Genomic DNA, 26,735 nt, shown 5'->3' on the forward strand with positions numbered 1-26,735 from the left:
TATCTTTGGCTTAAATGATAAGAATTGATATTTTTATTATTTATGACTTGCAGATATGAAAATGATGGATTAAAAGAGAAAAAGATCAAGAAAATATCAAAAATATGAATAAGAAAGATTTTCACATCAGGCCCAAGTTCACTCCAACAACTATAAGAAGGGAGTCAAGCCAAGGGAGAGACACACAACCCACACACTGGGTCTATCCCTTAGGGGAAAGACCACAGAACCCCCCCTCTAGTAGGGGAAATTTTAGCCCATTCTTTCTTTCACCCCCTCTCATTGTAAAGCCCTCATGGCCATGAGTGGCTAAACCCCTAGTTAGGGCCTGGCAGGCCTAAAAGCCAAAGCGATGTATGATGTACTTTTCACTATTTATCAATGCAATACTAGGTGTTTTCTATTCTATTATCTTTTCTGCTTTTATCTTGCATTATTCATCTTTATATTCTTTTAGGGGTTAGATGTTTGGGAGATGGTAACTTCTAAATAAGATTTAAAGAAAATATGCATGTTTTAGTTTTAGGGGTTAGACGCTCGGAAGAGGGTAACTTCTAATAGAAGAAAAAGAAAAGATTTCATAAGAAAGTCATTGCTAGACATAGAATGATTATTTTATGCCCATGCATTCTTGCAAACATCTAGAATTTATACTTCATGCATTTTATTTGTTGAGTCTTTGCAAAGGAATTTGGGAGATAGATAAATAAAATAGGTTTGTCATCGTGAATCAGGGGCAAGTAAATGAACAAATATGGGTAAAATAGAATCACCTAAATTGATAAAGAAAAATCATAAACTCATACATCCTAGGCAAACAAGGCATGCTAAGTCCCAACATTATCATGCTCTGATTTTATTTTATTTTTATCTTCTATTTTTCTTATCTTATCTTATATTTTTATCTTTATCTTAATCTTTTATTGTTCTTATCTTTTACTTTTATTTTCTTATTTTCTTTATCTTCTATTTTGATCTTTAAATCTTTATCTTATCTATTTTCTTATCTTTATTTTAAATTCATTATCTATTGCTTTTAAGTTGGGTTTGCATTAATCTAAGTACAAACAAAGTTCCTGTGGATTCGACACTCAAACTTTCGAGTACTTCATTACTTGTGACAATTTGGTACACTTGCCAACGAGTTAACACCAAGGTGCTAAACTATATCTAAGACGAATCCTCAAAAGGATCATCCTCATCCTCCTTAGATGAAGGCTCTAACTACCACAACAACTATTTGTACTCCTCTATCTTCGTAGGCATAAGATCATCATGGTCTCTTCTGACGTTGATACCTGAAAGTTGTTGGTTGTAAGGTGATGCAATCCTACCCTCCAAGTTGTTGGATAGAAGACTCTAAATGTTGGGTAATCTTCACTCACTAATTCACCCAGGTTTTTTGAACCTTTTCGTCCACTATATCCTAGTGTACCTTGTAAATCATCCATTTCTCAACATAAACCTCAACATCTCACAGATGGACCATAATCACATACCTCACCATCTCATAGATGGAACATAACCACATATCTCACCATCTCACAGATGGACAATAATGACATATCTCACCATCTCATAGACGAAATCTAGCCATAACCACACCATCTCACAAATGAAATCTAATAACAAAACATGATCTCATAGATGGGACAAAACTAATAGTTCCTTACTCTCCCTTTAATCTTCTTGCCGCATTGCGTGCGTGGCCCTCATGCCACATACATCACACAAAACAAACATTTATACACACATAAAGAAGGAAAAGACTCAAGCCTACGTTCTACTCTCAGGGAATCATTCTAGGTCCCTCAAGTGATAGAAATCACTTTTCACACAAATCAACCGAAAATTCGATGGCATAATGACTATATTTACAACATCCCAAAATTTATAACAAGCAATTTGTCGAGGGTCGGATACCCCCAGACTCAGACCAAAGCGTGTACAGGTGAATATTAACATATTGCAGAAATATAAATCACACGCCATAGATACAAGTGTCAGAGTTCACACTCTCTCGATCATATGCATTCATAGGAAATAATAAAATCTCATCGTTCATTCATATCTTAGTAGTCACACTAACAGGAAATAAATCACTTAAAGAATAACAATAGTCATCAGACCTGAATACAATCAATCTCAGCATTGAACATGACATTCACCTTATATCTCAACAATCACATTAACATTATTCATAACATTTTGAGGCATAATAGCAACCATCAGAGAAACAATTGCAATTAATTTCAACACTGATCATGCAATCCACAAACATTACATACAACATCAAATTACAAATTAGAGAATTAATACAAGTTGATTTTCATGGGTTTAGTAATTTAGTTTGTCTTAGCTTACAAGTTCGCAATGGATCCTAGAGTGGTTCTCAAGGTTCCCTGACACTTACCGAAGGGTTTTCTTCATTCTAAATCCATTTTTATCTTAGAATTACCAAATTAAGTCATCTAATGCCCAATATCAAGTTGCTGCCCTGTTTCTCAAAGTTTCACTCTTAAACTTGTCTTCAAATTTCTAAGTGTTCCGAAAATTGATTTTTCACAAATCTTATATGCTACTCTACATTTTTACACCTTTTGAGGTCAAAACTTTAAGAAAACCATTCTATACATCTCTCACTACCAGATACTTCCGTGACAAATTTTATCCTATAAAATGTTCTAAAACTTGTTTTATTCATAACTTTTGCTAGAAAACTCCGATTTAAGTAAAATTTTAGGCTAAACCTATATTTTTACACTCAAAGAACTCATTTTTAACCTTAAAACTTCCATAAAAACAACATATCATCCAGTTCCAGTCATGGAAGCAGATACAAAATTTTAAACATCACAACATGTAATGTAGTCTAGCTTCCAAAGACAACAAGGTTAAGGTTTAAGAAATGAAAAATAATCCCTTTACCTTAAATGAACCTTCCATGAGATGGTCAAGGAACAAAGGTTCAGATCTTGAAGTCCCAAGCTTCAAAGGATGAAAAATAAATTTTGGAACCAAACATAAGGGCTTTGCACGAAAATGATGATGAAATGAGTAGAAAAGAAGAGATTGAAGAGCTTCTTATCAAAGCTTTGAGAAAAGGATTCTGAAGACACTACTATGGAACTTGTAAGAAGATGAAAATGGTGGTCTCTTCCTCCTTGATGGTCTCGTGTAAGCTAAAGAAAATGAAGGCTCAAGTTTTGGTTTTTGGAGAGGAAATGGTGAGAAATGGTGAAAAGTGATGCATAATACTATTGATGAGCTCACTTGACAAGCTTGAATGACCATTTGATGGCCATGTTGGGTGTGCCCAAGGGTGTCATAAGTAGGTAGTTTTGCTTTTGAATTTTTTAGCCAAAAATGGATAAAGTAGGCTTAGACAAAAACGGTAAAAATTGCTTTTGCTAAAACTGATAAATCTTATCCTAATCTTCTAGATTAGTGTGCTAACCTCCCTTGGGATATGTGTACTTAGAGTGAAACTTGCACAGAGTCTACTCACACAAAGACAAATTACACTGCGACTCAATGCACATTGTAATTCTTGCACAGATGAAAATCTAACTCAAATTGTTTTTGTTTCTCTATTAAGCTTTACTAAACCAATCTCTCTCTCTCACACACACACACACATAGCACAAAATTCTATGATTAAAACATATAACTACTAAAATTAAATTTGTACATGCACAAATGCCACAACACAGTTTTCTCTATTAGTTTGAGTAGTAATTTTTCAAGGTTTTACAATTCTAACTTATTTTATTTATTCTACATCGTATAATTAGACACTTTAATTAGTCACCAACTAATTAAACTAAAATTCTATTTTAAAACTAATTGTATAGTCATTTACGACAATGCTCTCCACTTTAAACTCTTATGACTTAATTACCCCTTTTCTAATTTTATAAAATCTAGATCACCATTAATCAACCTTAATTATCCCCACTTAATTTCTAACCTTACCTACATTAATTACTAATTTCCTTCTTTCAAGCTTCTACTTTCTATTTCTAGACCAAAATCCAATTATTGACATTTAGGCCATTAATGAGTTGACCATTATTTGACCAGAGAATTTTCTTTGAATTATCCTTATTCTTTCTAGACATTAGCTTAAAACTTAAGAGCTTAATCATGTTAAGGCATCCTATGGTAATATCTCATTTTCTATCATTTCAATAGTCTATAAAACACTACTCAATCACACAACAAAACAATAACACTGTCTACCACAGATACATGAAAATTTGGGATGTTATAATGTCCCGTCCAAGGTTTTGGCTTTTTCTTAGAGAGTGATGCTAGATAGGCTACCTACTTATGTGGCTCGAGTGAGGATGAGGGTTTTGGTGGAGGATGGTGTGTGTGTTTTTTGCGGGGATGATAGGGAGGATTCACATCACCTGTTCTTGGGGTGCACCTTCTCATTTTAGATTTAGTGTAAGGTATATCGTTGGTGGGGTATTTCTTTAATGCAACACTTAGAGGTGTGCTTCATTTCATGTAGCATGGTCTTTTCTGGAGGGGTAAGAGGATGCATAGAGTTTGCTATCTCATCTAGCATGTGGTTTGCTAGAGTCTTTGGTTTCACAAGAATCGTACTATTTTCCATGGAGAGGTAGTAGATGCACAAGTGATTTTATGGCAAATTCAGACCTTGTCTTGGTTGTGGCTTTTATATATGGGTCATGGGATGTTGGCTTGTTCCTTTGTCGATTGGTGTTTGTAGCCATATGTTGTTTTAGGCTAATTGAGTTTTTGTTCTCTTTTCTTTCCATTTTTTTATATGTTTCCATTCAGATGTATTCTTTTTTTGGGGGTCACACTTCGTGGTACCTTTTTATTGATATATCAATATCATTTTTCCTTTTAAAAAAATGATATAAGAATGTTAAAATAGTAATTTATCATGTATAATGGATGATCCTAGTTGTATCTTTGCTCTATAATTACTCTTAGTAAAATGCATATTTTATATAAAATAAAATAATATTGTTTTAACCTAGAATGTTAGAATTAATTAGAACCGGCAAAATTAGTCCAATCTTGTGGGCCAATCTGGCTCACCCCAGATTTGGGCTGGGCCAGAAAAATAAGCAAATTTCACAATTGGCTACAAAAACTAACTCGACCCATCTATGACTCGACCCACGTGGGATGAACCCGTGATCGGTCGGGTTGATCCATCAATCCACCTAAAAAATGACACAAGCCTAAACTTAATAACCCTAATTTAGTAGACACACACAATAATGTCTATATATGACTATCATTTTTTTTATATTTTGGATTACATTGGATGTGTTGTTGATTATGCAAGAGGATTCTGAATTGAAATTTTTGGGATACTCTTTTGTTTTATTGTCATGGCTTTGGAGGGAGTGGAATTTGACATTGATAGACATTGCCATTATGGGATTTTAAGTTACAATGGCAATATGTGCTGCAACCATTGCAAGCTAATGTAATATGTACACTATGTAATATGGTTGTGGCATTTTTCTGCAATTAAGGTGTTGTCTACTGAATTAGGGTTATTAAATAAATACATTAGTGTTCCACATATTTTTTTTTATATATATTCAAATTATATTTATATATTTAAATAAACCTTTATAAACATGTTAGTTTCCAACTATTGATACATTGTTATTAAACTCTTAAGACATATTACAATATTTTTGTCTACAAGTATAATTAAAGAGGAAAAAAAATAGAAGAGGACATTAGTTGAAGTGATTAATGGGTAAAATTTCACATTTGTTTGAATTGATGGAATTTAAAACAAATGATATTGGGTGATATATTTTCATTTGTTAGGTTACATGATAAAATGGAGGAAAATAAATGAGACATATCATGAAAAGATGATTTTACCTATATAATTAAATACATTTTTTAAATCAAATAATTTTAAAATTTAAATATAATTGTAATTCAATATTTTGACAAAATATGCATGATAGTTAATATTTAATTATTATATATATATATATATATATATATATATATATATATAAAATTAATGTTTTTTAAAATAACTATTTAAAATTTCATTATCTAAAAAAATTATATGCTATGATCTATTTTCTTTAAATTCAAATCACAATATTTTTTATTATAATTATAGCTAGTCATATTACTTTTACACAAACACACTGGTCGGCCTATTGGTACTTGGGGTAGAATGCATGATTGTGTATTGCATTTGTACCATGTACATAAACTTTGTCTCTAGTTTAAATGGTTTCAACTAGTTGTTACAAGACAAAAGCATGCTCGAAAAACTATTCCCACTCTATTTATTTTATCTTAAAAAAACGCTCACATTTTTTGTAATAGTCACTATGTTGGATAATGTATGGTCTTTCGTATTTTTTATTTCTTTCCGATTGAAAATTATCTTTCTTTAATAGGTCTTGTATTTGTGTTTGACCTCAAAATAATAAAAACAATATTATTCTCTTTTGCAACATGCCAAACCTAATTAAACATCTTGGGAAGGAAAAACCTAGAAGAAAATAAATATTTTCATGGTCACACGGTGATAACTTAACAAATTTAATCAATCCTTGAATTACCTTTGTAGTGTTGTTGCACAAATATAATCAACAATCATATTATTTGCCCCATCAATTGCTATATTCATTACCTTTGACATCTTACTATGATGGTTTTCCATGTCTACATACAATAATTTTTTTTAAATTGCAACGAAAAGAAACTATCAAAAAGTACTTTCCAGAATCACAATTATTCTTCCAAAAAATACTTTCCAATAGTGCTTAATTTTTTTTTATGCAAACATGTCATTGTTAGGTATCACATCATCATTCTTAATATAAAAAAAGAGTTACTTGAAATCGAAACACGAGGGAAAATGAACCATGTATAATGAAACACACCGCCTATCCATCCTATCATGCATTCATTTGAGAGAAAACCAATGATTTATGTACTCGGAGTTAGCATGTATCATAATATTCTATCAACCAACTATATCATAATCAATTATCTTCTAGTTTAATTGAATCTTATCTTATCATATCAAATCATATTTGATCAATTAAAATAATGATTAAATCATATCTAACCATTTGTATATTATCAATTAGTCAAATCACAATTAAAGTGTTGATTAGATATTATCTAATTAAATCTTTTATTAATTAATGAAATCATAATTAATTTATGGATTAATTATATAATTAGTCCCTCAAATATATTTTAAGGTTTAATTTGGCCCCTCAATTATTTAAAACATTTCAATTTTACTCTTTACATCCAAGGATAACTCATACCGTTAAGTTGTACATTATGACAATTTAAATTTGTAAAAAGTAACAGCTAAAAGCCACTACTATATTTATTTTTAATTTTAAAAATAATATATGATAAAATAAAAAAAGTTTTAAAAAATAACCATTAGATTATCCCTAAATCAATTCCAATTAGAACAATATCAATCTCAAATCAACACAATTGGAACCCTAATCGGATGGGAGGAGACCACACGATTGATGACAAAGTGCAATAGAGAGGACGCATGTTTTGATGAAATGACTTCTTCTCGGAGGAGTCATTCAAGAGTTGGGGAAACTACGCTCGAGCGGTGATGGAGACACCGTGGAGGTTGAAGGATCATGTGGTGACACGATTGGAGGACCACATGCCAGTGGTGGAGATGAGGGCTCAGAGAGCCATGAGATGAATAAGATGTTAAACTGGTGGGACCTCACGTGGTTCAAAATTGGCATCGTCACTGGCTTCGACATATTTGTCCTCACTGACCTCAAGGCAAGGATGGTGGTTAGACCTGTTGTCGTGCTGTCCTACATTAGTGGTGGCTTATGGAGCAGTCATAGGAACGATTAAGGAAGATGAAGGATTAGAGGTTGGGGACAGATCTAAGAGAGGAAAGGTTAGAGGAACAATTAGAGAAAGGGTAGGAAGAGGGTGATAGTCAACGTGACAAATTTGACTGAAATGATAACATTGAAGCGTTTTAAACAATTGAGGGACCAAGTTGAACCTTAAAATATAACTAAGGGACCAATTATATAATTATGCCTTAATTAATTAATATTTTACTCAAGTTAATTAACTGTTTCAATATTTACTCTATGTATGTGACACTATAAGTTCTCACTAGATTGACAATAATATTAAATATCTTTATAACATTAATTATTATAGACAATGATTGACATCTAGCAATGCATCGCTGCTACCCAACCTTTGGAAAAATCAATGATTCAATTTTAAGCTTTTTGCAACCACATCCATTGTGTAACCTTTGCCCTCTTCGTCCAAATGTATTGACCGGGCACAAGGCATAAGGTGTGTAACATCCTTTATTGTTGACTTCTTGGCAGCTCTCACATTACGACACTTCACTCAACTATTCATTGGTTAAAACCCTCTATAGGTAACCTTTTCTGAGACCTTAATAATCTACTTCAACTATTTTCAGGATCAATAACTATTCCCTCAAACTCCATAAGACTTTTCAACATGCTTTGTCCCCACTCATATGCTTTTCGAGGAACTTCCCAGAAGGTCACCTATCCCATAATTGCTCTAAGCCAAGTACGCTTAACTGTGAAGTTCTTAAGTTATGATATATCAAAAAGTAGATACACTTTATTAGTATAAGTAGTATTAATTAATTCCTTTAATTCATTCTCAAATATACAAGTCCATACCTACCCAGCCCTGGATCCTTCTCATTTTGGTGTGATTCGATCAAGGTGTTATAAGGTGTGTCATCCTTGTTAAGTTCAATCATTGATTCCTCGATACCAGATTGGACATATAAACACAAAATGGGCCCAATATCTCATATTGGTTAATTTTCATATGGCCACACATACAGAGCATTTCACTCTATCGAGAGACCTGTAGACATAACTCGTACTTTACATCACTCACATTTTTTTAAATCCTTTTCTTTCCTCGCAAAACCAAAAATTGTTTTGATGCAATCACTGTCGACCATTGCATTGAGATCAACCAATGTTGAACAAACCCAACAACAACTTTTCCTTTAGATCCAAACTCCTTTGAACCCTATCACAGACAACCATTCCCCTAACAACCTTTTCTCCTCCAAATCTTCACTCATTTGGTATATCATGGCCAGTGAACCCCCGCATTGGAAAACTAGCCTTCAACAAGTCAAACAATAGAACTCTCCAACATTATGCCCCACCTCATCCTCCACTAAAGTCACTAACCTCCACTTCAACGCCTTTGCTTTGCTAAAAAATAATGCAACACAACTTGGGCTAAAAAAAGTCGTCTGGTCTTTTACATGGTGGCGAGATTAGTCAAGCCACTTGGAATTGTGTCTGGAGTAGATTGAAAGTGTCGACAAAGAATCAAAATTTTTCCAATGAGGGAGGGTTTATTCGATGATAGGGTGGAAGGTGCTCCATTTTTGAAAGTGGTCTTTAACGATGTCAAAGATATAGTTACTTAGTGGAAAAATAATCTAGTGTGATCATGTAAGATATACCTATTAACATGAGATTAATCCAAGAGTCAAAATTCATGGTCCATAATGGACCATCTATCAAGGTTGGTGGTCCATCTATTATTGATCATTTTTAACTACCAAAAATCGGTTAATATCTTTTAAAAGAGTCAACCAAGCACTTTCATTAGAGTTATGGGGGTGCTAAGTTACAATTAAGGATGACATTTGATGAAAGCGACTAAACAATGATAGATAAAAACTTACAAGATTGAATTTTTTTTATTAGAAATTAAAAGTAAAAGCTTGAAAAAGTTTAAAATTATAAAAGTAAAAATAAAGAAGCAAGGTGAACAAACAGAATAGTCACCGTGCCACAAGTTTTTGGTTCCAAGTTGAAAAATTGCACTTTGCACAGCCACAGCAGAGGCATCAAGCAGCATTGAACGGTGATCACACTTTGCGTATCGATTGGAGACGACTCATTCGAAGAACAAGAAATGGCTGTGACACCTTTACTCTCACGCCGCTTCTTCAAAAAACAGTTTCCCCTCTTCTCCTTCTATTCCTCATTCTCCACCACCACCTCATCGCCGCCGCCTCCCATCCGAGTCGCGCTCACCGAGTCCGTGGGCCGCGCGGTCTTCGCCACTCGCCCCATCGCCTCCGGCGACCTCATACACACGGCCACCCCCACTGTCTGCCACCCCTCCTCCTCCTCCGCCCGCGCCGCCTGCTACTCCTGCCTCGCCGCGCTCCCCCACTCCCAATCTCAGGGTATCCCCTTTTGCAGCCAACGCTGCCACCAACGCTCCAAGGTTCCTTATCTCTAGCGTTTTCATAATTCATGAACACACATAAAAAAGCAAAGGAGCTAAGTGCAATTTAATTTTTCAAATAAGAAAGGTGTGCAATTATCCCTACGTTAGTTAAACTATTTATTTGGTCCTTTATAGTTGTCCTCATTTTTTAAATGCTAGCAACACATTAGAAGACACTCTTTATCATTATTATCTGACATTGATTGAAAATCACATATTTTCGTTGGTTCCACGTATTTATTACATGACGAGTCTCTATTACAATTTTGTAATTTTTAATAAATTTTAAGTTTTTAACCAATGTTATAATGTGTTAGAGAATGTGCCACTAGTACTCTTTTAGTTTTAGTCATTATGTAAGTTTACCAATGGGGTTGGCTCTAGGAAGAGCTAGTTTTCCTATAACAGTCAAATTCAAATTCTCCCAGGAAGATGTGACTACATTTAGTAACCGACCGTACTCCAAATAGGATTCTCTCAGAAGGAGGCTATATGTGGAAAACAAATTAAAAACTGTAAGTTTGAGTCTTTGCACAGTTATTTTGAAGCAAATTAACATTGCCAAAAAGATTTTTCAGTAGCTTTACACTACTTTAACTTTTATGCATGTGTAAAGACTAAAACCCACCGTTTTCTTGTATATGGACTAAAACTTAAAACGGGGACAATTATAGGGACTAAGTGAATAGTTTAACCTTATCCTTATTATCTGTGATATGTCACATTTAATATCTGACTTGTGCTTGTAAGTCATAAGTATGTTTTTAACTTATGGTTCTCTCACGCTTTGTGTGGTCAACTTCAATAACTCATGTTGTAAAATGTAATGTGGGAGTTTTGCAGTGAACAAACGTGTCCTTTTGCTTCTATGTGGATCTGTACTTATTTTGAGATTTTTTTTATGTATTTAGGGATATTACGATGTTGAGATGAAAGCGAATTGGGTGGCTTTTAATGACTATTGCTGGTATGAGAGTTTGTTCTCTAGCATCAGAAGATTGGCCGATTGGCATCTTCTATTGTGATGGGTTTCAACAATCTTTTAAACATCTCATGTGAATAAAGATTTATGCATCATTTCATTTCATCGGTGTTAATGGAACTAATTTTTGTCTTTGGTTTAGTAAAAAGCCTAATAGGTTCTATGCACTACAATTCATCAACCCCCCTCCCCCTCCCCAAAAAAATCTTGAATGTTCGATGGAAATTCTCCTAAGTTCACTTTTCTGTTTACTAAAGTAAGTTTAATACAGAAAGTTCGGTAGAAAGGAGGAAAAAGATAAAAGGAGCTATATGCTCTTCATCCCTTGTTATCCTTATTGAATGCTGTCACCTGTGTTGGTTGTTTGAAAATATAAAATTATTTAATTTGTCACTTGGCACAACTTCACTTCTGTTGATCTGAATGTTATGCATAGCCCTATTGAAACATTTTTTTGTGTTTAACACTTAACACCTTAGCTTATCATATAGTATTTTATTGTACCTAAAAGTGATACTTTCCTTATCTCTTTACAAAGGACCCGTGGTTTGAAATATCCCTTTCTGGTAAAGCGATTGGTTTGCATGGTCATATCAGGAGATGCCAGAAGTGACACTCTTGACATACTTCAGCCTGCCAATTTGACGCCTGAAATGGTTTTAAAGGTGAGACATTTAAAAGTTTAGGAAAATGACTAATAAAATTCAGATAATGATTATTTTAGTTAGCAGATTTCTTCTAAAATTAATGAAAACCATATCAAGAATGAAAGTCAAATGGTTTTCTTGTGAACATTTGAATGAAGAATCCTTTTTGCCTGTAGCTTTTCATGATTATTCTTTAATTTAGGATGTGCTTAGTAAAAGTGAAAATGGGAAGGCAGACAATGCAGAGGTGGAAAGTGTGTATAGAGTATAGACTTATACTATGTCCAAATAGGTTGCATTTATTGTCTTCCTTTTCTCACTTTTGCCAGCTCAAGCTTTCTGCTGTAAGTGGTCACATTTTATATAAATTATTCATTAGAGCAGGAGGAAACAATTATTTTTTATAAATTGGAATTGGAATTGGAATCTGATAAGTATTATAATTGGACAGCTTTGGCATCAGTTTTTTGCTGCTGTGATCTGTTTATGCATTGCATCATTTTTCAGATGGAAGAGGAGTTTCTCTTGCTAAGGAATGCCTTCACAAAGGCACTTATTGCAGATGAACATATTGCCTGTATCCTTCTTGTGTCAGGAACATTTTATATGAAGTAGATACACAGCACATGCATCGGAATAAAAGTTGAGAGACTGTTTTTCTTAACATTTCTAGTTTTAACTAAGCAATGGTACATTAACATTTTGGCACGGATTCGAATTAATGCATTTCGCATTGAGTTGGCTGGAGGACTATATGAAGATCTTCTTGCATCAGCTGTTGCATCTGTGGAAGCTGAAGCTGCTGTTGGAAATGCTGTTTATCTACTTCCATCCTTCTACAATCATGATTGTGGTGAGCACAATTTTCTCGTATTTTTCCTTGATTTCTATTATTCATATACAGATTTTCTCTTTTTTCATCTTCTGGTTGCTTGATTAATATATCCATATGGATCAGATTCTTTAAATTATTCATCTAACTCAGATGACTGAAAACAAGAAAAGTGCAATTTTAACAATTTGCATAACATGTTAGGGAACCAAGAATTGAAATGACAAAGAAAAGAAAGAGTTTTTTTTATTGAATAGGATGAGAGGAACAGAAAATAGGAGAGATAACTCTCCTCCAAGGGTTTCCCCTTCACAAAGGATTTCTCCTTTCACAAAGAGCTAAGGCTCAATCTACAAGATGATCAGATCCCCCTCTCTCCTATCCTTCTTCCCCTATTTATATCTAATAAACCCCTCTAACTAACTAATCAATATCCTAACTGTAGTAACTAACTCATTAATAGTCTAACTACCTTAACTAACTTTCCCTTCTCCTTGCACCCTAACAATACACCCCTCCTAAAAATCAACCTTGTCCTCAAGGTTGGAATTTGAAAACTGGAATTGCACACAGAAACTTCCTCAAGTTTTCTCTGATTGTTGGAAGACAACTGCATCCCTTGTAGCTTAACTGGGAACGACCCATTGCCTTTGCATGCAAACTGAGGTCCAGCGGCTTCGGTAGTGGGAGGGACAAGGGTGGACTTCATATAACTTTAATCACCATGACTGCCTCAGTACATTCCTTCTGCCTTAGCTCCACTGCTAAGATTTCAGCCATAGACATAACAAAATTTAATGCTAAAGGCTCACCCAGCAAGTTGACATAGCAAGGTTCCAACATCATTAATGTTCCATCCACCTTCATGATTGAATTTAGGCCCAACAATGATTTCTGTTTAATCATAACAATCTTTTTATGGAAGTCTGAATCTTGAAAAGAATGAGGCTTGGCTGCATCCCCAGCTTCAGCTTCCTTCTTGATCAGTTTTGGTATTGGGTTATCAAGAAAATGGTCTGTGCAGCCCACATTCTTCACACTGTTTTCCTTGTGTTTCTCCCTCTTCATCGAAGGATCAACTTCTTCCTCCATCATAACTTTTTCAATCTTTGTTTCTCTTGCTAATATTGCTTCATCATTTTTGGTTTCCTCTCCTCCACATAGTGTATGGTTCTTGATTACTGAATCTTCTTTACTTCTGTTTTATGATTTCAAGAACTGCAATGGGTCATCGTCACACTCAAAATTGCTACCCTTTGAATCAATTTCCCCTTCTATGCTTCCACCAAAGGTGGGTAGTTCCAGCTTTTTGGTCCAAGAACTAGCCTCTGTTTCACTGCATTCTGACCCACTTCCCTCCATGCTACTTTTGTCTTGCTGAGTCGAATGAGGATCAACCTCTTCAGTCAATATCTTGCACAACATATGTTTCAGTTCTGAAATGTTGCTCCTCTCTTTCAAGAACACCGTGGAACTCTCCCTTTTTTCGATACGGGATTCCTTTTTCTTGCTCGACATGCACTCCAAGATCAATTCTTTGATCCGTTTTATGTCTGGCATATTGTCCTTGATGTGGGCAATGTCATGTCGAAGCTCCGTCAGTTTCTCCCCCTTGATCACTGGCCAATTTCTCTGACACTCCCACTTGGTTTTCCATCACGAACATAAATCTGGCAGATCGGACCAATTGTTTAGAGTTTGTAACTGAAGGGTTACAGCGTGTGCACGTGCATGTGCACACACAGGTACAGAGGGTTGACCTCCATAAACTGTCTTTTTTAGTTTTTACCTTGAAAAAGGATTAATCTAACTCAATTGGTATGCAGACCCTAATGCACACATTATATGGATAGATAATGCAGATGCAAAATTGAAGGCACTCCGTGACATTGTTGAAGGTTTGTGCTAAGTTGTATTTTATTTAATTGAATGCCTCTTCCCTTCTAATTATGTAGGTTGAAACTTCTAGTGAGTATTGAGTTCATTTGATAATGAAGAAAATATGCTCATTTTCCTGACAGTATTAACCTTCTAGACAGTGGGAAAATCCTTTTATGCTACCATTTTGTGCATTGCTGAATCTGTTTTTATGGGTATTTTTGTGATTTCTTCCCATTTCACATCAGAAATGTTTAGTGTTTCTGATTAGAGTTAAAACATTTAATAAAAAAAACCATGGAGTCTGACCTGCACGACTGCACTACATCTTTCTGGCATTGTTTCTAACTAACCCACAACTCTCCGGCTTCATTTTCGGCTGCCCCTCTATTCATGCATCATGGCACCACACATTGCTCTTTGTATTCTCTGTTCTGTTTTTTTTTCTTTGCCAATTCCTTAGGTCTCTGTTTGACTGTGCTCTGCGTGTGTGTACTCAACCACATTTGCGTTACTTTTTATTAGAGTATACTTACTCCACTAAGTGTTTTTACTTTGTGTATTTTGTTTTCTATTATCTGTCTGTTAATTGATAGTTAGTTATAGCTCTAACTAGAGTTAGTTTGTAACAGATAGGGCTAGTTTACGATTAGACTAAGTCTCTCTATATATAGAGATGACTCTATTCTTTGTTACTTGCCTTTTCATTTTTCTGATCGATGAGAAATCAGAGTTTATCAAACTCTATTATGGTATCACAGAGCGCTAGGTTGCATCCACACCATAGATTTTTTTGTTTTTTCCTGATCTTCGATTGATTCCTTCTCCTTTTCTTCAATCCTAGATCAATTTATCCCTCCACCACCAGCTTCCGCCGATCTTAGCTGATCCTCGCTGATCTGTGATCTTCGGTGATTCTCGCTGACCTATGCAGTAATGGCTACACCTGCTTCCATCGATGATGGAGGTGCCAATCCTCAGCCAAATGGCAGTCTGGCTTTGCCGTTTCAAAGTTTGGTGCAAACGAACTTCAATCATTCCATCACAGAAAAGCTCAACTCCGGGAATGACCTCTTTTGGAAATCATAGGTTGAGCCTGTGATTCGTGGATACTGTCTTCATCATTTCATTGCGAACCTACAAATTCTGGAACGATTTGCAACTCTTGAAGATTGTTACTCTGGTTGTGTCACTCTTGCGTATCGCGCCTAGGAGCAACAAGACCAGTTGTTGCTCCCGTGGCTTCAATCCTCCATTTCTGCTCCCATGCTTTGAAAGTTCATCGGCTGCACTAGTTCGTGGCTTCTCCGGGACAAGATCCACAACTACTTTCATGCTCACACAAACGCGAAGGCAAGGCAACTTCGTACGGAGCTGCGCCAACTCACTCTTGAAGGTTGTAGTATTTTGATTGAGATTCAGAACCTTGTTGATTCTTTTAGTGCTATTGGTGATCCTATTACTATTCGAGAGCATGTTGACATTATTATTGAAGGCTTACCAGAAAACTGAGTCATCTGTTTCACACATTGGGGAAGCTCTGGGTGGTTCGAATGGTGGGAATCTTGGAATCTAAACTATTCTTGGGCTGGATTCAAGATTGCTGTCATCCAAAGGTTTCAAGCTTCTAGCTTGGGAAATCCTTTTCAGGCATTTTTAGCACTGGAACAAGAAGAGACAGCGCAAGGATTCATAGGCCAATTTGAGATGTACATTGGAATTGTGAAGGGGTTGAAGGAGCCACTTCTGGTGGAAGTGTTTCTTAAGGGGTTAAAGGAAGAGATTAGCAGTGAGGTAAGGCTTGAAGAGTGGAGGAAAAGAACAGAGTTTTAGGGAAGTTACCCTTGAGTAATAGCAAGGGGTATAATCTGCAGAAACCCAGTTATTCGGGTCAGAAATTTGTAAGGGATTGGCAACCAGTAAATAGTTAGGTAGTTGATCCTACTAATGTTGCTAAAACAGGATCCAGTGAATGGTGAGGTAGAAGAACCTTCCATAATTTGTCACCTGCGAAAGTAAATGAGAAGATGAGGAAATGAGAATGTTTTACTTGTAAAGAGAAGTATAATCCTGCTCGTGTGTAAGAATAAACAGTTCAGATTGATGATTATGGAAGAAGCGGAGGAAGGAGGCCCTAAGAAAAATCAGTGGGAGGATAAGGAAGAAGAGGTAGACGGATTTCACCAACTGTCCCTGCATAGTATTGAAGGGTTTACCACCAATAAATCTCTTAAATTGTGGGGAAAAATTAGAAACAAAAGGGTGATTGTGCTGATTGGCTGCAGAGCTACTCATAACTTCATATCAGTGAAGTTAGTAAAGGAACTAGAGTTAGAGGTAGCCCCTACAAACCCCTATTCTGTAGAAGTAGAAGATGGACACAAGATTAGTTCACACAAAACTTTTATTTGTTTGTGTTCGGGGGTGCTGATTTAGTGTTAGAAGTGGAATGGTTGGCTGGTTTGGCTGAGGTTGAGGCGAACTTTGAGAAATTAACATTAGTCGTTAAGGTGCAGAATAGAAAGGTCATATTGAAGGCTGAACCAGAATTGATAAAAGCTGCCATCAGCATGAAGATGATCAGGGGTACCATGCTGGAATCTGACCAGGGATTCATGGTGGAATTAAAAGTGGCAGAGGAAAAGAATAGTGAAGAAGCAATTCCTGATCAAGTGGTGCAGGTGCTGACACAGTTTGAATAGGTTTTTCAGGAACCTTAGGGGCTACTGCCGCATAGGGAAAGAGATCATGTCATAACTATCCAGCAAGGGACTAAGATACCGAATTTAAGACCCTACAAATATCCGCATTAGCAGAAGGATGAAATTGAGAAGCTAGTAAGAGATATGTTGACTGCTGGAATTATCAGAACAAGCACTAGTCCTTATGCTAGTCATGTCATTTTAGTCAAGAAAAAAGATGAGAGCTGGAGATTCTGTATGGGCTATAGAGCACTCAACAAGATTATTGTGCCTGATAAATTCCCTATACCCATTATAGAGGAATTATTAGATGAAATTGGAGGAGCTGAATGGTTTTCAAAGCTGGATTTGCGCTCTGGTTATCACCAGATCCGAATGAAAGAAGAGGATGTCCAGAAAACAGCTTTCAGGACACATGATGATCACTACGAATTCTTGGTTATGCCATTTGGGTTAACCAATGCGCCATCCACCTTCCAGGCACTCATGAATGAGGTGCTTCGACCTTTTCTGCGACAATTTGCATTGGTCTTCTTTGATGATATCCTGATATATAGTCACAGTTTGGAGGATCACAACATGCATTTGAGGGCAGTATTACAAGTGCTGCAGCAACATGAATTGAAGGTGAACAGGAAAAAATCTAACTTTGGGGCCAGAATTCTCTGGAATATTTGGGGCATATCATATCAAGAAGAGGGGTAGAAGCTGACCCAAGTAAACTGGTAGCAATGACTAATGCTAAAGGTTTAAGGGGATTCTTAGGGTTGACGAGCTATTACAGGAGGTTTGTGAAGGATTATGGGAAAATTGCACAGCCCTTGAACGCTCTGCTAAAGAAGGATGCATTCCAATGGAAGGAAGAAACCACTTAGGTTTTTGAAGAGCTTAAGGCAGCAATGAAGAAGCTCCTTATCTTGGCAGTACCAAACTTCTCTAAGAACTTTGTCCTAGAAACTGATGTATCAGGAACTGGACTGGGAGCAGTATTATTGTAAGAAGAGGAACCCTTAGCTTTTTGGAGCAAGGCTCTCTCAGACAAGGCTCAACTCCTATGAAGCACCGACACTGGACACAGATACGTGGACACCTCACCTCTTGAAAAAGTTAATGGGATGCTGATTTACTTGTCAGTGTCGGTGTTGTGTCGGACACGGACACGGACACGTGTCGGACACCCAAACACGGCAAGGGGATGGGGTGTCCGTGCTTCATAGATCAACTCAAGTCAGTGTATGAGAGGGAATTGATGGTTGTGGTGTTAGCAGTGAAGAAATGGAGGCACTATCTATTGGGTAAGAAATTTATAACTAGAATTGATCAAAGGAGTTTGAAGTTCTTAAATGAGCAGAGGCTTATGAGTGAGGAGCAGTTCAAGTGGGCTACTAAACTGATTGGTTATGATTTTGATATTCAGTATAGGCCAGGAAAGGAGAATATAGTGGCTGATGCACTATCCTGGCAGTTTTCATTTTCAGCAATTTCAATGATGCAAAAGGAGGAATGGGCTGATTGGGAGGAAGAAATAAAAGTTGACCCTCCCTCAATTATATGAAATTTATCAAGGAATTCTGACTAAAATAGCAGAGAAGCCGAAATATGCCATTCATGGAGGTAAACTATACTTCAAGGATAGATTAGTTCTATAAAAAAACTCCACTAGAATTCCTCTACTTTTGAAAGAATTGCATGACTCCCCTTTGGGAGGACACTTGGGGTTTTTTAGAACCCTCAAGAGAGTGACTAATGTGGTGTTTTGGCAAGGAATGAAGAAAACTATAAGGGATTATGTTGCTAGATGTGAAATCTGTCAGAGAAATAAGGCCAGTACATTAGCCCCTGCAGGGCTGCTACAACCACTGCTTATTCCAACTAAGGTGTGGAATGTATTGAAGAGACTAGAGGTTGTGAAATGCTTGAGTGCTTAACCCACTTAGCTGATCTATATTTATATAGACTTAGGGAGTAAATACAATGTGAAATTTACAAGAATATTGATGAAGTTCTAGTACCTATGTGCATGCATGTGAATTCCTAGATACATGAATATGTGATTAACTAGGTACATTAATAACTATTCTTTGTTGGAACAAGTACCCATAAAATGTGTGAAACAACTACCCATACAATGTGTGTAATTCCAACACTTGGAACAAGTACCCATACAATGTGTGTAATTCCAACACTCCCCCTCAAGCTGGAGTATATAAGTCAAATGCTCCAAGCTTGGAACAAATATTTTGAATTCTTGGTCTCCTTAGAGATTTTGTAAAGATGTCTGCTAGTTGATCATTAGAACTAACGAATTCAGCAATAACTTCCTTAGAAAGGACTTTCTCCTGGACAAAATGACAATCAATCTCAATATGTTTAGTTCTCTCATGGAATACTGGATTAGAAGCTATATGTAGGGCAGCCTGATTATCTCAACATAGCTTCATTTGTTGAGTATTTCCAAACTTCAATTCTTAAAGAAGTTGTTTAATCCAAATGAGCTCACATGTGGCTACAGCCATAGCTCTATATTCAGCCTCTGCACTAGACCTTGCAACAACATTTTGCTTCTTACTCTTCCATGAGACAAGATTTCCTCCAATAGACACACAATATCCTAAAGTGGAACGCCTATCAATGCGTGATCCTGCCCAATCTGCATCGCAAAATTCAACTATTTGAGTGTTTCCTTTGTCTTCATAGAGTAGTCCTTGTCCTGGGGTCCTTTTAATGCATCTCAAAATTCGAATTATTGCTTCCCAATGATCATTATGAGGAGACTACATGAATTGACTCACCACTCCAACTGTAAAGGAAATATCTGGCCTTGTAATAGTGAGGTAGTTAAGCTTCCCAACCAATCTCCGATATCTTTTAGGATCAAAATAAGGCTCCCCCTGATTGGGTAGCAATTTTTTACTTGGATCCATGGGACTATCAATTGGTCTACAATTTGACATACCAGTTTCTTTAAGTATGTCTAACGCATACTTCCTTTGTGAGATGATAATCCCATCTTTTGACTAAGCAACTTCAATTCCAAGAAAATATTTAAGTTTTCCCAAATCCTTAGTCTGAAAATGTCTAAATAAATGTTCCTTCAGTTGAACAATTTTTTCTTGGTCATTTTCTGTGATGACTATATCATCTACATAGACCACCAAGTAAACACATCTACTCGATGAGGTATGACAATAAAAACTGAATGGTCTGCTTCACTTCGTTTCATCCCAAAAGCCTGAACAACTGAGCTGAATTTTTCAAACCAAGCTTGTGGGGATTGTTTGAGTCCATAAAGAGAACTCCGAAGTTTGCAAACCAAGCTAGACTCCCCCTGAGCAACAAATCCCGGTGGTTGCTTCATATAAATCTCCTCTTCTAATTCCCCGTGTAGGAATGCATTATTAATATCCAACTGATACAGTGGCCAATGACGGATGACAGCTATGGCAAGAAAGAGTCGAACAGAAGTAATTTTAGCCACAGGGGAGAAAGTATCTCCATAATCTAGGCCATAAATCTAGGTATAACCTTTGGCTACCAATCGAGCTTTGAGGCGATCAATCTGTCCATTGGCCCCAACTTTTATAGCATATACCCATCGACAACCAATAGGTTTATCGGCTTCCAATGATAATTTTAACTCCTCTACTGCAGATTGGGCTTTTGAAACATAGACAACCATGTCATGATCAGTTTGTTTAAGAGTGGCCAATTTCTGAGCAGCATCATGCAATTATTGAATGTCATTAGCAAAAACACTTTGTGCCTTTTTCCAGAAAGAATAACAAGTTTTGAAGGCTCTGAAATTTGTCAATATAGTTGGCTCAACAAACTGCCACAAGAGAGCACAAAGCTGATAATCAAGTTTCTTCCACTGCTCGCGTTTGTCTTCTGAAATCTTTTCTGAGGATTGCTCTAGATGTTCATGATAACCTTGGCCAAGAAACCAAAGTTTAACAGAGGCTGACCATGCTAAATAATTTTTTTCATTCAATTTTTCTGAACTGATTGTTGGTGTTCCAGAGATAGAGGAGGTAGAATCATCAGTTTTCTGAGAGTCTGAAGCCATTTCAGCACTTGTCAAAGAGTTGTCTAATCAAAGAACTGATCACCTAGGAAGGAAGAGGAGAGGCCGGCGATTTTTGGTGAGGGTGACCAAGGCGGCCTTGGATAGTGGGCAGGTCAGTGAAAGGGACTTTTGGATATTGAGGTTGCTGTTTGGACAAAGGGACAAAGACGGGACTTTAGGTTCTGCTGACCAGATGCAAAAACTTTTAAAGAACAAACAAGGTGGCTCTAGATACCATATTGAAGAGACTAGAGGTTGTGAAATGCTTGAGTACTTAACCCACTCAGCTGATCTATATTTATATAGACTTAGGGAGTAAATACAATGTGAAATTTACAAGAATATTAATGAAGTTCTAGTACCTATGTACATGCATATGAATTCCTAGATACATGAATATGTGATTAACTAGGTACATTAATAACTATTCTTTCTTGGAACAAGTACCAATAAAATGTGTGAAACAACTACCCATACAATGTGTGTAATTCCAACACTTGGAACAAGTACCCATGCAATGTGTGTAATTCCAACAGACTGATATCTCCATGGATTTCATTGGAGGCTTACCAAAAGCTCAAGGGAAGGACACTATATTAGTGGTAGTGGATAGGCTGACTAAGTAAGCTCATTTTTTGGCATTAAGTCACCCTTATACAACTAAGGAAGTAGCTGAGTTATTCATTAAAGAAGTGGTGAGACTGCATGGTTTTCCTGCATCAATAGTATCTGACAGAGACAGACTTTTCATGAGTCTCTTTTGGAAGGAATTGTTCAAGAGACCAGGAACCCAATTGAAGATGAGCACTGCCTATTGTCCTCAAATAGATGGGCAGACTGAAGTAGTGAACTGATGCTTAGAACCTTATTTGAGGTGTTTAACTAGAACTAAACTAAAATAGTGGCCTAACCACTTGGCCTGGGCTGAATTCTGGTTTAATACCAACTTCAATATCTCTACCAAAATGTCTCCTTTTAAAGCTTTGTATGGACATGAACCCCCACTTTTAGTTAAAGGAGCTGACATTCCTTCTAGATTGGAAGAGGTAAATCAGTTGAGTAAGGAGAAAGATGAATTATTGCAGGAACTGAGGAACAACCTGCTCAAGGCTCAGGATAGATGAAAAGATATGTCAATAATCATAGAAGGGAGCTAGTCCTTCAGGAAGGAGATTAGGTCTTTTTGAAACTGCAACCTTATAGAATGAAGTCTCTAGCAAGAAAGCCAAATGAGAAACTGAGTTCACTATTTTATGGACCCAACAAGGTGATACACCGAATTGGAGAGGTCGGGAACTCCTAGAGGGTAGCAAGATACATCTGGTGTTCCATATATCTCTACTCAAGAAAGTGGTTAAGCCCACTTGTTCCCCTCAACAATTACCAACAGCCCTGAATGAGAATTGGGAACTGCAGGTCCAACCAGAGAAAGTAATGCAGAGTAGAATTTCAGAAGATGGCAGAAAAAAAGTTCTCATCAAATGGGAAGACTTACCCCAGCATGAAGATAGCTGGGAACATGCTGATGAAATGCAGACTGTTTTTCCTCAACTTGACCTTGAGGACAAGGTCCATCTTGAAGGGGGGGGGGGGGGAGGTCTTGATAGATGGGGAAAGGTGTATGTTAGGAGATATCCTTGGAAGAGCTAAAGAGCTGTCAGTTAGTGAGGACAGCTAGGATAACTAGCTGTTAGTTAGTTAAGAAACTATTAGTAGAATTGAGAGAAATTAGTTAGGGGTTAGAGAGAGAAAATTGAGAAGTGGAGGGTGGTGAGACCTCGAACTCATTTGGTATTCTGACTTGGGTGTTGGAAGCACCACCATAATAATACAATCTTTTCCTCTGTTTCTGGTCCAGTTCTACCAGTCACGAGGCTCGGATTGACAAATTCAGGAAGAAAGCTATGGATTCGGTTAATGTTGCTTCCACATCCACTGTATCTTCTGTGATCAATCTACCTCAAGCTAACTTTGTACAATAAAATAACTCCCAGCAACAGTCTGGCAATGACAATCAGAATCAGTTTCAGCATCAGAATCAATATGAAAACACCTCCCAAAATGATTAATCTAAATTTCAGAATTATAATGGTGGTCGTGGCAATCGTGGTGGCAGAGGACATCTTTCTCTTCTTTTAATAAAAGTACGAATCTCATGCTTCATAAACTCTTTTCGAAAATCTACTCTGTCAGTCAGTTTGTAAAGGATAATTCAGTATATTTTGAATTTCATCCTAAGACTTGCTTGGTGAAATCTCAGGTCTCCAATGAGATTCTTTTCAAAGGACATCTAGGGTCTAATGGATTGTATACATTACCTCACATGCTGTCTTCAAGTGCTCCTACTCAAGCTCATTTGGGAATATGTCTTTGAATTCTGTTTTACATTCCTCCTTTTTACAGGCTGATTCTCTTGTTGAATATGCTTCTCTTAATTCCATTACAGCAAGCACTTGGCACTCTAGATTAGGGCATCCAAGTGCTGCTACTCAAAAACTCGTAATGCAACTCTGTAATATTCCACACATGAATAAAAATGAGCTTGACTTTTGTTGTTCTTGTTTTGGTAAACACATAGACTGCATTCTCCTTTATCTTCCACTACTTATTCTCAACCACTTGAATTATTTTTCAGTGATCTATGTAGTCCTGCTCCTTTTGTTTCCTCCACTGGTTATAGCTACTATGTTACTTTTGTAGATGCTTTTACTAGATACACTTGGATTTTTCTTCTCAGACACAAATCTGAAAAGAAAACTCTGATGGCACTGTCAACAAGTACAAAGCCAAGTTGGTGGCCAAGGGTTTTCATCAGCAGTATGGCACTGATTATATAGAAACCTTTTCACTAGTAATTAAGCCTATTACTATGAGACTACTTCTTACTCTGGCTGTCACCTGACCTATCACTGGCCCATTCAGCAGCTGGATGTGAATAATGCCTTTCTTAATGGTATTCTACAAGAGGAAGTCTATATGCAGCAGCCTCCAGGTTTTGACTCTACCACCAAATCTCTGGTCTGTAAACTTCACAAGGCCATCTATGCTCTTAAACAAGCTCCTAGAGCTTGGTTTGACAGATTAAAAGACCAGCTTCTGCAACTTGGTTTCCAATCCAGCAAGTGTGATCCATCCCTTTTTGTCTATTCCAAGGCCTCATCAACTTTTTATATGTTGATCTATATTGATGACATAATCATTGCAGGTAATAATCCTACTTTGCTGCAACAGCTTATTACCAAGCTTAATAATGCTTTCTCCCTCAAAGATCTTGGTGGCCCTGACTATTTCCTTGGAAAGGTCAAACATCAACCTGGTGGGTCTCTTATCCTCACACAAGCCAAAGTATATTCAGGATCTGCTATCCAAAACTAATTTGTCTGAGGCAAAGCCTATCTCCTCCCCTATGGTAACTTGCTGCAAGCTAACAAAGCATGGTACTGAAATTCTTACTGACCCTTCCATGTACAGATCAGTTGTGGGTGCTCTGCAATATGCTACTATTACCAGACCTGAGATAAGCTTTTCTGTCAACCAAGTCTGCCAATTTATGAGTCCTCCTCTTGAAGCCCACTGGGTGGCAGTTAAAAGGATACTGAAGTATCTCAAGGGAACCATTTCATGGAGGTTGCATCTGAGCTTGCGAGGGAGTATTAGAGTATACTTACTCCACTAAGTGTTTTTACTTTGTGTATTCTGTTTTCTATTATCTGTGAGCTGTCAGTTAACTGATAGTTAGTTATAGCTCTAACTAGTGTTAGTTTGTAACAGATAGGGCTAGTTTATGGTTAGACTTTAAGTCTCTATATATAGAGATGACTCTATTCTTTATTACTTGCTTTTTTCATTTTTCTGATCAATGAGAAATCAAAGTTTATCAAACTCTATTACTTTTGTTATTATTGACTTTGTTAATAATACCTTGGATTGAGGATGATTGATAGACCTTCTGATTATTAATTATGAATGTCTTTAATTTTGGGTAATTTTTATTTTTATTTTTGAGCATTTATGTGTATAGTAAAAATTATTAATCTCGTGTCTATGATTTTCTGTATAGTGGTTGTCCTGCTACCCATTATAACATTTTTGGGGCTGGCCTCTCCACACCACGATCTAGGATTGTTGACAATCCATGTCTGAGATTTGAGAAGTGATCATAGAACATAGTTCTTGACATATACTATTATATAATTTCCTCCCTGTTACTGGTTAAATGTTTTTAGATTTGGCTTCGCCCAGGCTTTAGAATGAATAGGTTACTATCAAATTCCTCTATAGTGTCTTACATGAGTGTGATACAAAGTTAGTCGAAGTTTAAAGAAGAAAATCAATGTCACATTAATGAAACAAATGGAATAAAAGGATAGTTGTAATGAGCTTAAAGGACTTATGAAAGTTTTGATTGATTAGATGCCAATGTGATCAGTTTATTCTGTTATATATGTGATCATTCTTAGAAAAATTAGTTGTGTACTCTTGTTTTTGACGTTCTTGGTGATGCATCATTTTTTTCTATTCATCGTTCATAATCATTCTTCCAAATAAAATTAAGTGTTTTGAATTTATCAGCATGTTTTATTATTAGAATAAAATTCCACATTCAGTTTCCAACATTTTACTGGAGACAAATAATGTCAAACAGTGGTCTTGGTAAATAGTACTCACCATTGATCTGAAATGCTTTTGCTGAACTAGCATTGACGCACTACAAATCTCTTTTGGTAAACTGCAGGTGAAGAACTTAGAATCTGCTATATTGATGCTAGCCTGGACCGGAATGCTCGGCAAGAGCTACTGTCTCGAGGTTTTGGTTTTCAATGCAATTGTAGTAGGTGCTTGCATGGCGATTAGTTATTCTTCTCTTATGTTTTCTCGTGGATTTTGCAATATGTAGTAGTCGTGACATTGCAAAATTTCCCGAGTTATGTCAGGTACATTTTTTGGGGAAGATTTGCCCCATTGTGTGACTGCGACGATGTAGTTGTTCTTCGTACGATTTTACTACTAAAGAATGCTGGGAGGAAATTTTGAGTTTGCCCTAACTATAATGGAGAAGAGACAAAAATATTAAGTATTATATAAACAAACAACAACAATTGCCAAGGGATAGGTTACCTTTTTGCGATGAAATGGTCAAAATTTGAGCATCATCCTTTCACTCTAATGTCCTCAAAATTTAACCTTCAACCTTCTAAAGTTAGCACTGCACTAATTGTCAATCGAAAATCCCCTAACCCTATATGGTGTTATTAACATTCAATTTCTCCTAATTTTCAATGGTGTCGTTCAGTGTTATTAGACTAATTGTAACGACCTC

The 26,735-nt window shown here is 36.5% G+C and overlaps 1 protein-coding gene across 10 annotated transcripts; it reads left to right on the forward strand.

Moving 5' to 3' along the window:
- The first annotated feature begins 9,842 nt into the window (after positions 1 to 9,842).
- LOC114367894 (histone-lysine N-methyltransferase ATXR4) lies at positions 9,843 to 26,534 on the forward strand. Of its 10 annotated transcripts, XM_028325139.1 has the most exons (9): positions 9,843 to 10,305; positions 11,220 to 11,275; positions 11,829 to 11,955; positions 12,445 to 12,514; positions 12,611 to 12,790; positions 14,596 to 14,667; positions 24,621 to 24,731; positions 24,887 to 25,073; positions 26,151 to 26,534. In XM_028325139.1, exons 1-8 carry the CDS (start codon positions 9,988 to 9,990, stop codon positions 24,934 to 24,936), a joined length of 984 nt encoding a protein of 327 aa, XP_028180940.1. In that variant the 5' UTR covers positions 9,843 to 9,987; the 3' UTR covers positions 24,937 to 25,073; positions 26,151 to 26,534. The 10 variants fall into 10 exon arrangements, with proteins under 10 accessions (XP_028180940.1, XP_028180939.1, XP_028180941.1 ...); XM_028325138.1 differs by having other exon boundaries at positions 24,621 to 25,073; XM_028325140.1 differs by having other exon boundaries at positions 14,623 to 14,667; positions 24,621 to 25,073.
- Positions 26,535 to 26,735: the final 201 nt, after the last annotated feature.

The sequence above is a fragment of the Glycine soja genome, chromosome 9, assembly GCF_004193775.1.
Source record: "Glycine soja cultivar W05 chromosome 9, ASM419377v2, whole genome shotgun sequence".
NCBI lineage: Eukaryota > Viridiplantae > Streptophyta > Magnoliopsida > Fabales > Fabaceae > Glycine > Glycine soja.

Bases quoted from the DNA above. Each gene is read 5' to 3' on its own strand.
- LOC114367894 (XM_028325138.1), top strand. From the start codon at position 9,988: ATGGCTGTGACACCTTTACTCTCACGCCGCTTCTTCAAAAAACAGTTT. The intron at 10,306-11,219 runs GTTCCTTATCTC...TTATGTATTTAG, and splicing joins GCTGCCACCAACGCTCCAAG to GGATATTACGATGTTGAGAT. The intron at 12,791-14,595 runs GTGAGCACAATT...ATTGGTATGCAG, and splicing joins CTTCTACAATCATGATTGTG to ACCCTAATGCACACATTATA.